Source organism: Merops nubicus, unplaced genomic scaffold (genome assembly GCF_000691845.1).
Source record: "Merops nubicus isolate BGI_N331 unplaced genomic scaffold, ASM69184v1 scaffold5459, whole genome shotgun sequence".
NCBI lineage: Eukaryota > Metazoa > Chordata > Aves > Coraciiformes > Meropidae > Merops > Merops nubicus.
In genome coordinates, this window is record NW_008631535.1 from 470 (window position 1) to 18,561 (window position 18,092).

Genomic DNA, 18,092 nt, shown 5'->3' on the forward strand with positions numbered 1-18,092 from the left:
GTGCTGGAATCCCCAGCCCTGGGTGCCTTGCAAAGCTGTCTAGGTGGGGTGCTCAGGGGTGTGGTGTAGAAGTGGCCTGGTAGAGTGGACTGGATGATCTTAAAGGTCCTTTCCCCCCATGTGTGAGACTGTGACTTGATGTTTCATGTTGATTATTCACTGCAGGAACAACCTACACACCCTCCATGTTCTCTCTTTTCCCTGCTTTGTACATTCTCAGGAGCTGAAACTCTTTCAGCTGTGGGGTCACTTCTTGAAGCTTAAAAAACCCCAATGTAAACCCAAATGCTTTCTTTCTTTCTGCCCCAACAATCAGCAAGAAAAAGACCAGTTTTGAAACAAACTGAATTTTATTCTTTGCAAATGTTTGCAAGCAACAGAGGTTTTTTTCTGAAGAGCTGCCTCCAAAGGCAGCTGGAGGGAGAGTTAGAGCAGAGCCTGTGCCACCCCCTCGGCTGGTACAGAGCAGTCAGACAAAGGTGGAACACCCAGGAGAGGAGCCAAACAAACTGCAGTGCACACAGAAAAACAGCAGTGTTAGAAAACAAAGGGCAGAGGGTTGGAACGTGGGTGGGACCCAGTGTGCAAGGGCCCTACGTGGTTCTGCCTGGTCAAACTCAACTCGGCTGAACAAAAACCTGCAGTATTCCAGGCTCTGAATGTGTGACGTCCAGCACAGCACCCAGGCAGCCCCTCTTCTGTCCCCACCAGACACCTGCTCGTCCCTCCTCCCTCCATCAGACCCTTCCCCTTTGGCTTTCCTTCAAATTCACCTCTCAAATCCACACAATGCCCAGATTTGGCAGCAGTAAGTTTCCACAATCCCAACGCAGTCGCTTCCTCTCCAAGAAAAAAGGAGGAAAGAAGCACAGAAAACGTTCTGGAGCCCCCCCCCAATGCCCCCTGTGCCCTGGAGGTGCCACACGTGCCTCTCTCCCATGTTCCACGTGGTCAGGGGTGGCCTCCCCACGGTGGGACACCTGTGTGGCAACCAGGATCAGCTTCCTGGCAACCTGGAAAGCTCCAGGGGCTCTTGAGTCAGCAAACGTTACACAGAAGATGGAACAGCACCAGCAACAATTTAGCTGAGTGCTAAATTTACTCCTGGCTTACCACAGTTGATTAGATTAGCTTACATTTGACTATTTACACAGAATACCAAAAATAGGCTTAATTTGTGTTCAAACATTGCCAACAGAATGCCATTTGCAGTCGAGGAGATCAAAAAGACTCAGCCAAAAATCCCCAAGACCTCAAGAAGTTCAGGAGTTGAGAAAAATCGCTCTGAAGCCCTCACTTAACCCTGTCCTCAGTGATCAGTCAAATGGAATGGCAGCAGGAGGAGGTTTAAAGCCCCCCAAACCTGTCCTCAGTCGGGCGTGGGGGTGGCAAGGGGCAGAGCTGAGGTGTCCTTGAGGGGAAAAAGCAGCTGAGCTGCATGTGTGTGTGTCTGAGTGCAGGACCTGGCTGAGTGGGAGAGGAGGTTCCCCCAGTACAGCTCTCAGAGCCTCACACCAGCAATTATCATTTCAGCCTTTTGAAAGCTCATTATAGGAACATAATCAAAACACTGAATGTTTTCTTGACAAGAAGGAGGCCTCCTTCACCCCCTCTGCTCAGCACTCCACTCCCAGTATTGCTTTTCACAGTCCACTGGCACATCAAGTCACCACTGAACACGTCTGTGGAGCGAGCTGAAGTTGCCACAGGAGCACAGAGGTAGAAGGCTTCAAAGATCTAAACCTGAGTTACACAACCCTTGCTTCCTACACCCCTACGATGATAAACTGCCCCAAGAGCCTTTCTCCATCCAACATCTGTCCACATCTGGGTATTTTCTCACTTGACACTTCCATCAGCTGCTTGTGGTGCAGTGGAGTCTGACCTGGCTCCTCTCCGGGGCCACGGAACGAGCAAGCAGTGGCTGATGAGCTCTTCAGTCTTAATTGCTTTTGTGTCATTATATTGAGTGAGTTCTCACTGTGAAGGGTTAAAGAGTGAATCATAAAGCTTCAAAAGAAAAACAAGTGTGTATGTACAGGAACACACTGAAGAAATGGTCTGTTTCCATCACCAAAGTGCATTGGGAGGGGAAAACCCACCCCAGAAAGTGGCAAATCTGCCCCATTTTGGCACCTGATTGCTGTAGCACAGACAGCACTTCAGACAATTAAAAAAAAAATAAAGAGCACTGCCTTTTATTTCTGTTTTTATTTAGAAACCTTTGCTCTTTGTCACTTCAGGGTGATAAGGGGAGATTTTACTTCATGATATGCAAGTGTGAAAGAAAAAATATGTTTAGAGATGTTGCCTCCTCCTTGTTGAAATAAATACTACTGAAAAAATTGCCATTTCAGAGAGTTCTTCACAGAGCCCTGGACATGTGGGCTGATAAACTAAACTAGCTTCACAGGAACAATTTTGAGAAGTGAATCTAAGCACGTTGAGCAGTAAATGACAATGCAGTTTATGTTCTGGGACTGACCTGTCTGCTTTACAGCGTTTCAAATTTAAGACTTCTGAAGTCAAAGGGGTGAAATAGATCAGACAGCTTGAAGGGTTCTCGTGTGGTTCCTGTCCCAGGGCACCTCCTGCTCCTGCCACCACTCTTGTCTTGTCTCCTGCTCTTCAGCAAGTGTCTGAGAGACAGCAGGAGCCCAGCAGCTGGAGTAGTCCATGTGGTTACAAACAGGGAGCTCAGCAGAGCCACTCTGAAGCACGTTCCACTCCACAGCCAGTCACTGCCATCCACCATCATACACAGATTGCATAAGTTACACTGGCTTTATCTGCAATTCTGGTTCTCCCCCACCTTCTTCCACTGCAAGCTGACAGCAGGAAACATCTTCTGAAGTTCTGTGAGGGAGGAGAAAGTTCAGTCTCAAGCCTGCCCGGATAGATCTGACAGATGTGGTGCCTGAAGCCTCCTCCTCTCCTCACGGCCCAGCTCAGGAGTCACCCTCCAGGCCCACACAGGAGGGCCCGCTGCAGCCAGCCGCCTGTCTGCTGGGGATTCCGGGGGGTGCTTGGGGTTGTTTAACTTTCAGGAAGCATCAGAAGCAGGAGGGAGCATTTCAGATGGTGCTGGCTGCTCCCTGGAGCAGGAGGGGCTCACAGGCAGAGCAGGGGAGATCTGTCAGGGCCCGAGTCGTCCTCCGCCTCCGGGATGCGCGGCAGCAGCGCCGAGCGCGTCAGGCCCCAGAACTTTGGGGGGGACAGATCCTTCCTGGTGGCCGTGAACTTCCAGCCCATGTGGTTGCCACAGATCCTGCACTGGGCTATAGTCCAGGCGTACCTGGAACAGAACAAGGTGAGGCTCACAGGGCAGGAAAAGGCATTTTAACAACACCGGCACGCAGCGCGCTCCGCAGGGAAGAAGGGGTTGCTAGTCTCAGGCTAGATTTTCAAGGAATCTTCATGAGTCAGTGTCTAGCTCCTATTTAAAACTCTGCAGATCGTAAAGATAATAAAATTAAAATGTAAAAAAAATATAAATCAGCTTTTTCTACTTGAAGGCAACCAAAGGATTTTATTAGCACAACATTTCAACAGTACGGTGAAACGCTGCGTGCCTTAGAGAAGAGCCAGAAAATGGTTCTCAGGCAGGAGAGGAATGGAAATAAAAGTGAATTTTGCACTGCTCCTCCATCAACAGAACTGCACTTTGCAGAGCAACAGAGCTTTTCTGTAGCAGATTGAAAAAGCAGAACATGAATATTTCAAAACCCTCACAGAAGAGCTGAGAAAACAGGTAAGGGTGAGAAAAATTAACTCCAGGCATTATGAGCCACAAGTTTTCTGCAGGGAGTCTTAAAGCAAGGGTGTCCTGTGACAGATGGGGCACACACCCTCCACCCTGGGGAAAAATGTATTTAAGGAATCTTTTTTGTGTGAAGCTATAAAGAATATTTTACTGAAACTAAAAATTCCATTACAGGTTGACATTTGAGCTGTTTTCACAAGTTAAACATCCAAAGTTCTAAATGAGTGCCTGAAGCATGGTTGTCTAGGCCCCCAAAATTTAAGCTACCAGAACAGGGTGACATTTTGATACAAAACCTTTCATTATTAGACTTTTATATCCTGACAGTCACAGAGAGCAAGACTAATAATGAAATAAATAAACATCCCAAAGGTAATCACAAAGTTAGTGATTTTTAAATTCATCTCCCATTTCTTCTGGTTTTAAAGCTACAAAAAGTGTCTTAGCAGAGGAACTGCATTTGTGTGTTACACTTTCCACTTGACTTTATGATCAAGGCAAGCTGCATGGAAACAACTGTGATTTTAATTGTGGTTGATACAAAACTATACATGAAGAAACTCCCAGGCAATCAATATCCTGTTTAGAGCTCTCAGATGTTACATTTTGTTTTAAAATATTAAGATTTCCATATACTTAAAATAAATCTGAAAGCATTCTAACTGAATTTTTCATTTTATTCTCTATTTGGAAAAAGTCTGAACTTACTTTCCTGGTTTTCACATGAGCAAAATGATGGCCTGTGGGTCAACAATTACCTATTTACTATTCCTCTGTCACAGGAATACCCTGACAACCCAATTTCTGTCATTTATTGATAAAATTTAACTGGTGTTACCCAGGAAACCAGCTGTGCTCTGTTGATGGCCGTCCACTGAGATTCAAGTTGCAGGCTTTATATACAGTGAGGGTTTCATGGATGTAGCCATGAGGATTCACATAGGCTGCCATGGGTCCACACAAGGATAAACTACAACAGGAAAGGAATCATTTTGTCAGAGTTCAAGGAAGAAACAAAACCCCCAAGGCTCTCAAATAGGCCAACCAGGCTTAAAACTGTTTCCATAGTAAAAATAAACCCCTCTTCAGACTGCAGAAAAAAAGGATCTTGAATTATATTATTAAAAAGTGAAAGAAAATAGATAATAATTTTAAAATAACATTGGTGAACTTTTCTTAGAATCACAGAAATTTAAGTGTCCAGTGTTACAAACCCAACATGTTCCTCACTGACATAAATTATTACCTACTTATTAAGTCCCCACTTCAGGAAAAGCTGTTTATAAAGATATTATCCCAAGTAAGGACTAAAACATCCTTGTGTTCAGATGAACCTGGCCCAGCTGTTTAAGGGAGACAAGTTACTCAGAAGACTGCTGAAGGATGCTATGGAAACTACCTCATTTCAGGCAGTTATTCATCTTCCCCTCAAAAACCTAAAGTTCAGTATTAAAAAAACCCCAAAAACTAAACATGAGAGACCCATAATTTCTTCTACTTGTTGCTTTTTGCACAGCACCTTCCAATAAACCCAAGGAACATCAATATTGCTGCTTTTATATCAAATTTTAAGAGTAAGCAAAAATGTTCATTCATCACACTATCTTCCCACCATTCTTCTGTTCAAGTCCAGCATACCCCAGAGCAGGAATTGTGCCTCCTGGAATCCATTATTTGATTGGAAGATAAGGAGTGGCTTTTAATTACATCAGCTTCTTATCACATTGATAAATGGAAACTGAGGGGGTGTCTTGCTTTTTTGTCAAGACATCTTTGAACCTTTGAATTCTCATAGGTGGCAGACAGATACTAGTTATTCATGATTAAAATAAAGACAAGACTGCCAGAAGCAGCAATTATTTAGAAAATTTAAAGTCTTGTCCTTGTTGAGCATGGAAGATATTGTATAGGCCAAATACATAATGGGAACATACTGCCCAGTGCAGTGGTTAGGATTAAACCTCACATTTCTGAAATAAAAAGGTACCACTATGCTTCAGGACTCTGGGGAGACTTCCCTGTGGCCTTCCAGTACCTGAAGGGGCCTACAGGAAAGCTGGGGAGGGACTTTCTACAAGGGCTTGTAGCAGCAGGATCAGGGACAATGGGTTAAACTGGAAGAGGGGAGATTTAGATTAGAAATTGGGAAGAAGCTCTCGACTATGAGGGTGGTGAGGTGCTGGCCCAGGTTGCCCAGGGATGTTGTGGATGCTCCATGCCTGGAGGTGCTCAAAACCAGGTTGGATGAGGCTTGGAGCAATGTGCTCTAGAGGGAGGTGTCCCTGCCCATGGCAGGGGGTTGGAACTGGGGGATCTTTAAGGTCCCTCCCAACCCAACCCATTCCATGATTCTGTCACTCTATGAAATAAGCCATTTCCTTACAGGATGACCCCAGGGGAGCCCATCTACACCACCCAATTGGTGCATTGTCACCTGCTGTTGGAGCTTCTTGTGACATACAAGTTGAGATGAAGAGCTGAGAAGTAAGATCTGGCATCTCATGAACTTCATTCAGAAATTAGAGGACAAAAAATGCTATGTAACAAATGTATATTGCAGAACCCACTGCAGAGTGCATGATTCTTCAGTGGCAAGGTGCTGGTCGAGGGGGTACAGAAAAGAAATGGGCTCAAGTTGCCCCAGGGGAGGTTTCAATTGGGCATTAGGAGGAATTTCTTCCCTCCAGGAGTGGTGAGACATTGGCCCAGGCTGCCCAGGGAGGTGCTGGAGTCCCCATGCCTGGAGGGGTTCAAAAAACATGTAGACTTGGCACTTGGGGCCATGGTTTAGTGGTCATGGTAGTGCTGGGTGATGGTTGGACTTGATGATCTTAGAGGTCTTTTCCAACCTTAATGATTCTATGACCACATGACCTTTCACACTAACTTCTGTTACAACAGGCATGGTGATGCTGAGATTTACTAACTCCCTATAAAAAAAGCTCAAGTAACCTGTTTTAGACAATTCCCTTAACTATTCACTTAAATTTCACTGGAGCTGTGGAAAACACAGGGGCTGTAAGACACCACCCAGCTTAATCTGTTCTGCTGGGCCAGTGTTTCTGATCCAGAACCTCCAAAAGATTAAGAGCAATAAACTCACCTGAATATTTCATTCTTGGTAGTTATTTCTGTGTCTTGGCATTGCTTACAACAAAGTGATGTACACTTGAAAAGAAAAAGAGGGTCATTTCATTTTTTTCCAGGTGCTTGTCAGCACAGTGGCAAATAATAAAAAACATCTCTAACTTTCCCTCAGAACAGATTTTGTACTATTTTAACTGAGCAGCAATTGCTTCTGTTTTCTCTTTCTATAAAAGGATTTTTTCTGTATGTATTTTACTTATTTATGGCACACATCCATTGTTATCTAGAAGACAAAACAATTTTTATATTCTTCCCTCCCACAGAAAAATAAGAACCACACACAGGACAGGATCTGGCTACACAAAGATAACAAATGAGTCAACCTTCTAAGGTCTCTCAAAGCTAATTTAGAAAAAAAACCCTTTGCTCCTCTAAAGTGCAACACATAAAAGGTAGATGAGTACAAATGCAATCATTAAGTCCTTCTAAGATTTCAGAGTCCTGTAGAGCAATGGTTTTAATTTCCTCACAAAAAAAATATGTGAGATGTATTGATCTTTCTTATAAAGATTGTAACAGATTAATCTTCTACAGCTCCTAGAAAGTAGAACAGAACGATTCATCACTGACACTGCCCAGAAAATAAGCATTTAAATCAGCTTAGTACAACACTACCATTCATTTTCAGGAGGTGCATTATTTCTAACTCTTCTTAAGGGTAATGCATGTGAAATTACCCCCCCCAAAAAAATGATAACACTATTTTGGAACAAAATGCTGCACCTTGGATCTTACCTTGGACCTTCCTCACCCTGTGTGAGCACATATCCTGTTAAAACCTGGAGTCAACAGGTCCTCCTGTGCTCTGAGGACTCCTGGGATACTACAGAGGCTTACTTCAGTCTCTGCTCTCTCCTTTCCTCCATTCTGGGCTGCACTTCAACCTTCTCCAGCTCCTCCCTCACAGGAGACACTGGCATCAGGTCTTACACTCAGTTCCACTACTCTAAATTACATTCTGAACAAAGAACCATGTTAATTCTGCCCTCAAGTAAACCAAAATGTAGCTTATGTTGCCAGAGGAGCCCTTCTCTAGAACCATGGCTTAAAAATAGTAGGTTTGACCACAATAAATGCTCCTAAACAACTATGAGATAACCATAATGCACTTATCATTCTCACCCTAGTATGGAACAGTTAAACACATTTCTAGAATAAAATGTCACACGTTGGTGAAGAAAACACCTTTTTGGTGTAGGGCAAAAATCAACTCCACCTTCTATTTTATGAGGGTAACTTAAATCCTCTGGTCTCTTCAGGATTTTTAGAAAATATACAATGTACCAACCATGAACAGTTCTTAATGGTACCTGAATATCAGAATATATTCAGAGTTTCTGACTCAGGAAAGACAAATGAAGCTTAACCTGATTACAGAGCCTCACACAAAAAACCTGCCCATTTCCTCTCACAATTCAGAAGAGATGTTTTCAGTCTCCTTTTCTCTGTGTATTCCCTTTTAGATTTTTGGTGCATGAATTCTTTGAAAAGCAACACTATTAAAATGATACTCTGGTTCTCCTTTCCCTAGAAAAGAGAATGCTTTGGTACCCCCAGCAAGCTTCCAAGCAGCACGGCGAGGATCAATCAGGAGGTACACAGCAATTCTTTGTGATATTCATGTATTAATTTGCCTCTCCACTCAAGAATCAAATAATAAATATTCCATCTAGCACTATCAAATACATAAACGAGTGCAGAGTTCCAACTTGAGTTTACAGCAGTGGCTCTTCACAGCATTGTCTCTTTGGAAAGAGAACAGCAATTTGAGCTGCTGTTAGGAGACCTTGCTGCAAATGCTGTTCCTAAATCAGACAGATTCAGCATGAGGCTGACTGATATTTAGCTGCATTATCAGTTATAATATTACTTACAGTAGAGATTATTATTAAGGAAATACATATTATTATTATAAAGAAAGGTCCTGTATAAAATAAACCTTTCATGTCCTACGTTTAGAGCATAGAGTGGAGGGATGGGAAGACAAGTTTTTGCCCATCTAAAGAAGGTATAGCCTCTAACAAGCCACTACACATCTTCTGCAAAACTCCTTTCAGTCCAATACTTAGACTTAATACTACAAAGATTTCTCTTTTGTTCCTAAATCCACAAATTTTCATGGCACAGTGCTCCTGGACTGTGTTGTACTACACTGTCAATACTGGGTTATGCTGTTCATGAGACGACTGAACAGCACTGAACTTCTAGCACCATCTCTTGGCTAAAAGAGTGCTGTGAAGTGCTGAAATAAGGATTTCTAACAAAGGCAAATATTATTATATGCTTCTTGCTTGCTGCCAAACATAAAGGTTTGTATTGAGAGAGAACAATTTCTTTCTGGAGCACTTTTAAAGGCGAAGGAAGAAATAAACCAACACCTAAACTCACTCTCGGGAAGTATTACATGGAAATTCCATCTATTTTTGTTACAGCCTGTAATAATCATTCCTGGTTTTTTTTTGGTGGGTGTGAAAGACGTGAGGCTGAGTGAGGAGGCACCACTCACCTTGTTCATGATGTCCAGCTCACAGCGCAGCCTCTGGACAGCACTGCCTATCTCCAGCAGCTGGATGCGCAGCGCGTCGTCGATGGGCAGGCAGGCGGCAACGCGGTACGAGAAGTCTGCAAGGGAGGAAGAACCAGGCCTGGTAGAATTTTAGAGAGAAATAAACCCTGCTATTTCTACTAATAACAAATGAAACCTACTGCTCCTACTCAGTTACAGATAGTGTGGAAACTTTGGTTTAGAACAGACTTTTAGAGGTTAGCCCAGGGTGTCTTTCTGCCCTAAGGCTGGATCGTGGACTTGGAAAACCTCTTCTCAGGTATCTGCACTTGAAAACCTACTGCTTCCACTCAGTTACAGATAGAGTGTGGAAACTTTGGTTTAGAATAGACTTTTAGAGGTTAGCCCAGGGCGTCTTTCTGCCCTGAGGCTGGATCGTGGACATGGAAAAACCTCTTCTCAGGTATCTGCACTTGAGGATCACCAGTGATGGAGACTGAACAGGTCTGGTGATGCACTCCAAAAGCACAACAGACCCCTGGAGAACACTGATACAGGCTCCCACTTCAACAGGGAATTAGAGTTTTCCAACCTCTAAAGGTTGTCTCTAAAGACAACCCATGGTTGTCTTTATGCTTGCACTCCTTTTTGCAGAAAAACAGGCTTTTGTGAAAGAAAAAGTAAAGAATAAAACCATACAGCTCCTTCAGAAATGACAACAAAGTTGTAGGGCTCATATTAGTACTAAGAAAGCATTCTTTATTGTTCTGTTGTGAGAAGGAAAATTCATACTCTGTATACACTTCCTTCTGGAGGTTTAGGAGGTTTTCTTTCCCCATTCGAATGCAGACCAAAATTAGATGCAAAAATATTCAGTCAAGAATATTTGGGTCTTTTTTTTTTCCTTAAAAAAAAGTTTTAATATGACAGTAAATTCTCAGGTATCAACTTCAGTCAAGTAATAAAAGATATAAACACAAAAGGGAGTGGTCTTTACTGCAGCCATATTTTAATTTAGATAACAAAAACCTTACTAAGCTGGAACTCATCCCACAGCCTGTAAAAGAATTTAAATGCTGAAAATTCAAGTCAGCAAAATATCAGTGTGCTGTGAATCATGAGAAAAGAAGTGCCAAAAAAATACTGCATTTTTTGGTGTTTGTTTTCAGATCATTTCATATGCTTTCCATGCTTGGTCCTCCAAGCAGCACTCTGGGCAAAGCAGATGGGAGGTGCTTTCAACCTCTCCTTCAGGCCAATCAGAAATGAAAGTTCCATGTAGATCAACACTGTTAAGCCCAGACTTGCATTTGGGGCTTAACTGATGTTAATTGAAGGCTGCAGTTTCAATTTCCCCCTTATCAGGCACTTGAAAGTCTACACAGGAAAGAATGTTTGTGCCCTTAGAAAGGCTTCAATGGAAATTTTCATCCTACCAGAGACTGCAGAGAGGAGACCTGGCCACTGGGGCATGATCCCCATGTCAGCTGAGGCACAAAAATCCAGTATTAACTTTTTTTGTGATGGGGTTTATAAGCTCAACAACATCATACCTATTGGGTTTGTTGGAAGAGATTCATCTTTAAGGTTTTCATCCCATTCATGTAGCTGCCTCTTGACTCTTTCCATCAAGGTTTCCTTTTGTTAGAAGAAAAGCCTAATTTAAATACATAGGTATTGCTGTTTTCTTAGGAAAAAAACAAAACAAAAACAAAAAGGAAGCAAAATGTAGAGTAAGCTATTTTCCCTAAGTGGACATTAGCTTTTAAGACTTAGAATAATTACAGATTAGCTTTGTATCTACATATTATAGAGTAAAGGCAAGACAGGATGGGAAATGAGCCAAAATGAACTGATGGCCCATGGTGGTTATAACCTTCACTGAGATAAGGAGAAAACTGTTAAAATACTACAACTGTGCACATGAGATGAGGGCTTGACTCCTCTCTGCTTCTGCCTCTCTTTACCAAGTACTTTATGTACTAATATACATATGTACTGAAAAAACAGGTACTTTTAAAGAGTAAACCAACTCCCACAGGAAGACCTAAGACACTCCCACACTGTGGTGTTTAGGACACTCTTCTGGAGCATGTGGGACAGAGGATTGAGATTTTTCTCCAAGACAACACAGCAGGAGCCTGAATCTGTTTGTCATCCACCCCAGGATGTGCTCCAGCACAAGGGGAAGCCCTTCCTGCTCTTTCCACAGTAAACTGCAACCTATACACTTCTTTCAAATATAACATACAAGGCAACAAAATTAAAGCTTTTACATTCTCCAACCATTAGCTATTAAAGCATACAAAACTCTGTGTGGAGTATGTGGTAATACAGAGGGTGAACTTACAGCATCATACAGAGAGTAGAGCCAGGGAGGCCAAGATGTCAAACTTGCACAGTGGAACTTCCTCTAAAACCAAAACCACAAATATTTTATTCTTTAACATTAGCAGATTTTAGGGACAGGTCTTGATCAAACAAATAAAGCAGAGGAGAGATACCCAAAGGCACAACAAATTATCACCAGCAGGACCAGTACTTCAGAAACACATTTCCTGTTAACAAATAACTGCAGGTACAGAAATTAGTCCTTGAAGGGATGCAGGTTTTAAAGCAAAATTAGCAAATGGGAGTTGTGACTCCAAACAACCAAGACATCACAGGTCTCCTGTTTCATCACTGGAATTTGGGAGTCACCTCTAAACCACCTCTGCTCTTTAAAAACCTCTTCTATCCCAATCAGCCACAGAAGAACAGTCACAAAAGCCTCCTTACTGTCAAACCCAAACTATTAATACAAGTACAAAGCAAGGGCACTGGCCACACTAATTACCAATACTTTTATTGTCAAAGCCATGTCAGTAAAAGATGTTTCTTTGACCTGCCTACAAATTAAATCCTATAAACTTAAGTGTTTTTTTCTACAAACCCTTCATCACCTACAAGCTTTCCCTGTCAGCACTCTGAGGTGTTTATGTAAAAACTGTGATATTAGATGAATTATTATGCAATGATATTAACCCCATAATACCAATTAAACCCAAAAGAAATTAAATTAGGCAATTCATTAGGAAATGAATTAAATTAGGCAATTAAACCCAAAGAAAAGTCATAATACCAAAGGTGTATTTCCCCACAGCACTGACAAAAGCAGGAGGATGGCATCTAGCACCCCAGCCGTGCACCCTCCTCAGAAGGTGAACAGATGGAATTGGAGGTAGATTTTCCAAACAAAACCCTAAAAAAACAAGACCCCACCACCAGCCAGGCAGGTTCTGACCTTTTGGTACTTAAAACAAGACCCCAGCAACACCCAGGCAGGTTCTGACCTTTTGGTACTTGTGCCACCACTGGCGTATGGCGCGGTCCTGCCAGGCCCTGGGCTTGGAGGAGGGCACCAGGTGGCACCTGCTGAGGGACTGCAGCTGCACTGCTGCCATGGTGGGAGGCAGCACTCGCTCAGGAAGGATTTGTACTTTAGCCTGCTGGATTCTAGGGGAAGAAAAAAGAGACAGGCACACACAGACAAGAGTTTAAAAAAAGCGTATTTTTCTGTTGGTAAACCCCCGGCCCTGTGTGACAGATGCAACCACTGCAGAGCTACAGAATTTAAGCAGAAATCCATTTTGTTAGAATTTTAAAGCTGTGCTAATGTAAATCAAATGACCCCAGGGAGCACAGAGCCTATCTGTAGCAAAGCAAACACACACTGTTCTAGACAGAGATTATCTCATGCCCGTGGCTAAATTATTAAAGCCACTGTGCTGACTGGACTTTGGGCCACATAAACTGCAGACAGACACAACCTCTGCTTTTCCTTTTATAAACCACAATTAGCTGTCTTCTAAATACTCTTATACTGACATACAGAACTTAAAAAAATCCCTGCTTTAACATTTCAGCAAATGCTGTTTCTGCCCTGCCTCTCCCAGCACCTTTTCCATGGCATACTTTGTATTTTACATGGCTATTTTTGTGTTTTAGAGCACTAGGTATCTGTGGGGGACAGAATTAAAGGCAGACTGGCAGTGGCAACACAGCACAATATTCTGCCATCTCAGCACTACACCTTTTAGGTTTTTGTCTCCTCAAATTACTTTTGGTATGAACTAAGTCAGCTCTTACACAGCAAACCCTCAGAATGGAAGTTTAGCTGAAGTGCAGTTTGCTACCTTCAAACCACAAAAGCTTCTGTGCTTAGCTAGAGCTCAAAATGAGCAGAAATAGGATAAGGATGCTGATCATCTTTTGATATCCTAGCATCAATCAGGGCACCTATTCCACAAAGAGCTTGGTGGCTACTAAGACTACTGTCCAGCAGGAAGGACTTTACATTGCGAAAGCCTTATGCATCAGAAATTCTAAAATATTGAGGTGCATGTCATGATAAATTTCCATTTCTACTTAAAAGGCCAACACTGAACTCTGTTAACTTACTATAAATGATAAAATAATGTTTTGCCCTAAGGAACCAGGAACATCAAGAACTATGGAAATTTTCCTCTTGCTAAGAACATCTTTCCCTCTTCATCAAGAAAGATTTTAGGCTGGAATGCTTTGTTTCTCTTGAAAGTTGCACTGAATATGTTAAAAACAGGAACATGATCTTAATGAAAATGTTTTATTTGTACAGAGGGAACATTTAATTCTTCTTCTGCCCCTGTGATGGACAGAGAGAAGTGGCAGCAAACTGCCAGGCCAGCAGGCTCATTCACAGAAAGAGTCAGCACACTGGCACAGGGCTCTGGGGAGCCCCTCATGACCTGCAGAGATCAGTTCCTCAGGATGGACTGAAGAACACACACTCATGTCTCCAAAGTGCACTGACAAGACCAGGAGGTTCAAGTTCACTACCACTCCAAAACATGCAGTATTTGAAAGCAGAGTAACTCACAAGTTGTGCCAGGGGAGGTTCAGGTTGGATATTGGGGAAAAAATTACTGCCCAAAAGCATTGTCAAGGCTTGGCCCAGGCTGCCCAGGGCAGTGGTGGAGTCCCCACCCCTGGAGGGGTTTCCAAGCCGTGGAGATGTGGTGTGAGGGACAGGGGGCAGTGGGGACCTGGCAGTGAGGAGTTAACAGTTGGACTTGATGATCTTAAAGGCCTCTTCCAACCAAAACAATTCTATGACTCTATACAGTTCAAATCATTCCAACAAATCCAGAGCTTGCCATGATGAAAAAAAAGAAACACCAAACTTCCTTTATTTCATAGCTTTAAAGATTTGTATTTATAAATGAAACTTGTGAACGTGGTGTGTAACAGTGACCCCTGCTAGTCAGCAGACAGAAAATCATCTCAATAAAATCCTTTAACAGCACAAGAAAAAAAAAATCACTGTACATCTGAACTGCTTCTGGACACTGTATTCTCAGTAACAACACTGCTGCTACTGCAGTCACCCAAGTACTGCCACCTTGTGTTCCAGAAGTGGCTCTTCTAAGCTGGGAAATTTGGAATCTATTATCTGTAACCAAATGTCAGGTAGTGAGAAGGAGCAAGCAGCACATGTATCCTTCATTCCTTCAGCTGCAGGTTATACAAGCTTACCAAAGCACTGAGCTCAGACTGCTCCCAGGCCTCTTTCTAAAGCAACAGCAGAACACAGATGATCAGCTCTGGATTTGGAGTAAGATGTTCTAGGCCTTGCAGAAAAGATGACAAACCCCTCTAGCAACTGTGCCAAGAACCATCAGGTGCTTGCAGGATCAGTACCTGGAGCCTGTACCTCTGACAGAGATGCTGACAGAGGCTCCTGATGCAAAGCATGGTGCAGAGCATGACACCCAGAGGAACTCCAAAATGACAGAAGACTTGGCATACTCTGAACTAAAATTAAGGGTCTGCCAAGCCCTAGCAGGAGGAGTAGCACATTTCTGACAGTGAAGCATCAGTGGGTGGCCAGAGAGGCAGAGGGAAGACTTGCAGCAAGTAAGGATGTCCTGAACTGTAACAATGGCTAAAATACACAGGTTTTAGTATTTGAGAGACTGGAAATGATGGGCTGCTTGTGGTTAGCAACCAGCAAGAACCTATTTTCACATTCAACTATTTATCCACAAATCTCAGTGTGCTTTTGTTTTAAAAAGGAAAAAATGAACAAGAAAAACAACTTGTTTCTTCATCACTACCACCCAGCTCCAGTCCTCTGCTTCATGGGAAGACTCTAATGAAAGCCACCACCCCTCTGGGCATGGTTACTGTCCTCTCCATATCTGAATCATGCAGCTGAGACCTTCTGCAGGCTGCTGAAGGCTTAGTAGCTAAAGATCACTCAAGTACAAAGCCAGAGAAGCACACTGTTATTAGCTGTAGTGTCAGACCCTTGCCTGCAGCCTTTCAGAGCTCCAACTGCATGTGAAGTGATGAAGTGGAACCTGTCCAGTGCAAATCATCTCTAGAAAGGTTTCCTTTCAGAAAATTAAAGTTACAGTTTTTCAGAGGAATGGAATTCTGGTCACTATCAGGGAGACTTTCCACAAGCCACCAGAAGGCACATGCTTGATACTCTATCCTCTCATTTCATGCCTGATTTGAAACAGGGATGGGAAACATTTTGAAATGAAGCTTTAGAACTTACATTCCATGCAAATTAAACTCTTTTTCCTGACTTAATTTTCAGAAACCAAGTCATCCTCTCAGATGCTTTCTCACACGTATCAAATCGAGTTACAGGTAAATAATCTTTAGTGAATTTTATAGCAAAGTTTGTAACAATTAAAACATGAGTTTTAGCACAGGAAATGTCAGAAGTCCTTAATAACCTACTGATTAAGCATTCCATTAACATCTATAGTAATTAGTCAGTTCTGTGACTAAAAGGGCAGATGCACCTGCAGTAAAATGTAAATGTTTAGGAGAAACAAGATTTGCAGTACATAGAATTAAAGACACAATTTTCTTACCCATCTGACTGGGTTCTTATTTCAAGCACCTTGAACCTCTGTCTTCCTATTGCTTTCACTTTGACTGTTTCAATTCCATATTCCTGCTCTTCTCTGTAGGCATATATTTCTGCTGTTGTTCCAAAATGTGCTTTCCTCTCACGTAGGTTACTAAAAGTAACAGAATTAAGAAGGTTACTGACCCTCCAAGCAGCACTGTTCATTCACAATTCACCAGCTACCCTGCACTGACTCTACACCATGAGTCTTATGAAATAAGTAAATTTGGGTAAAATATCTTCAACCACTGCAACGACTATTTTTCCATTTTAAAAGCAGCTCCTCGTGTTTTGTTTGGTTGGGGGTTTTTCCCAGTTGACTTGGCTTTATTTTAGGGTTTAGAGGTGACATTCTGGGAGCACAGGAAGCAGCAATGTATGTACATTTGAAATTCTAAAGAATCTGGGTGCTCACAGAAGCTGTATTTGAAATGCAGATACTGAGAAGAACCCACATTCTTCAGAGTGACTTTAGAAAAAGAACTATTCCCACCTCCTACAGAATTAAACCATAGTTAATTGGAAGGGGAAGAGGAAGGAACATTCCAAACTTCTTTTGGCACAGATTAGCCTTTATCTTTCCTGCTCTTCTATCACCTCCTGTCTGTCAACTCTACTGTGAAACATTTGTCTGTGCTTGTTAATTCACCCTAAAACAGCAAATACACCTTTACAACAACACAGGTCTCAAAACAAGAATCTGATTTCTACATTTCTGGTCAAGACTTATTCTTTAAGCAAGATGGAGCAGTGTATTCTACCAGTTAACTGATAGCAAGAGAATGCTCAAATACAGAAAACAGATCAACACTTCCTGCTCCTCTACACAAAAGTGTGATCCTGCCAAGCAGGACACAAAAACCTTCTCATTGTGCACTGGAAGCCCATTTTCCCCAAATCATTTCAGACCACAACTTCTGTCATTCACCACAGAACTGATGCAACCATCTGCTTTTGATTCAGTCAAAGAAATTGTGCTTAAAAACAACCACATGCTGCACAGCACCAGCAAAGCCCCTCGTGTATTTTACCTGTAGGCAAGAACAGCAAACGTTCTGTCTTTCTGAATTAAATTCCGCACCATGCTAACCTCTTGGGGGTGAAAGAGCTGGAGAGGTAAGGTCTGTCCAGGAATCAACATCACCATCACGTGGGGCAACACTGGGATCACCTGACAGCTGTCATCATCGTGGACTGTCCTTCCGTGGAACTCCTCCATGTCAGAGCCCAAATACTGCAGAGAGGCAGGAAGGAAACGGCAGCAGGGTAAGAGGGTTTGGTGATTTAAAAGAAAACCAGCTCTCTCACTGAAAGGCATTGCAATGGAATGACACAAAATCCAGACCTCTCCAACTCATGCTTGAGGGGTGACATGTAAAGGACGTACCGCGTGAGATGTTGGCAAACTGGTATCAAAATTAATGATGTTTGGCTTTTCAGCATCTTTACTGTCTTGATCTTCAACTTCCATCTCATTGTCGTCCTCTTCCTCACTCTCTGCTAAGAAGCAAACACAGAATATTGTGTAGAAATCCATCAGGAAAGACTAAGATACTGAGAAAAATCAGTCACAGAAACACATTCAGTATTCCCAGGCTACAGCCTTCCACAGGGAAGAAACTTTTATACTTGTAAACTTGGGAAAAAATAACTTTCCTGCTGTTACAGCCAAATCATCGTTAGACAGAAAGGATCCAAAGCTGAAAATTTATTTTTGAAGGGGTAAAGAA

At 42.5% G+C, this 18,092-nt stretch overlaps 1 protein-coding gene across 1 annotated transcript; it reads right to left on the bottom strand.

Moving 5' to 3' along the window:
- Positions 1-3,111: 3,111 nt before the first annotated feature.
- On the bottom strand, positions 3,112-17,862 carry CRBN (cereblon; the record flags this gene model as incomplete). Its single annotated transcript, XM_008947582.1, has 10 exons — positions 3,112-3,295; positions 4,602-4,733; positions 6,867-6,931; positions 9,417-9,532; positions 10,970-11,054; positions 11,767-11,829; positions 12,749-12,911; positions 16,325-16,474; positions 17,394-17,596; positions 17,750-17,862. Coding segments are annotated over 10 exons (1,274 nt in total), but the record flags the coding sequence as incomplete, so codon positions are not given.
- Between the last annotated feature and the right edge of the window lie 230 nt (positions 17,863-18,092).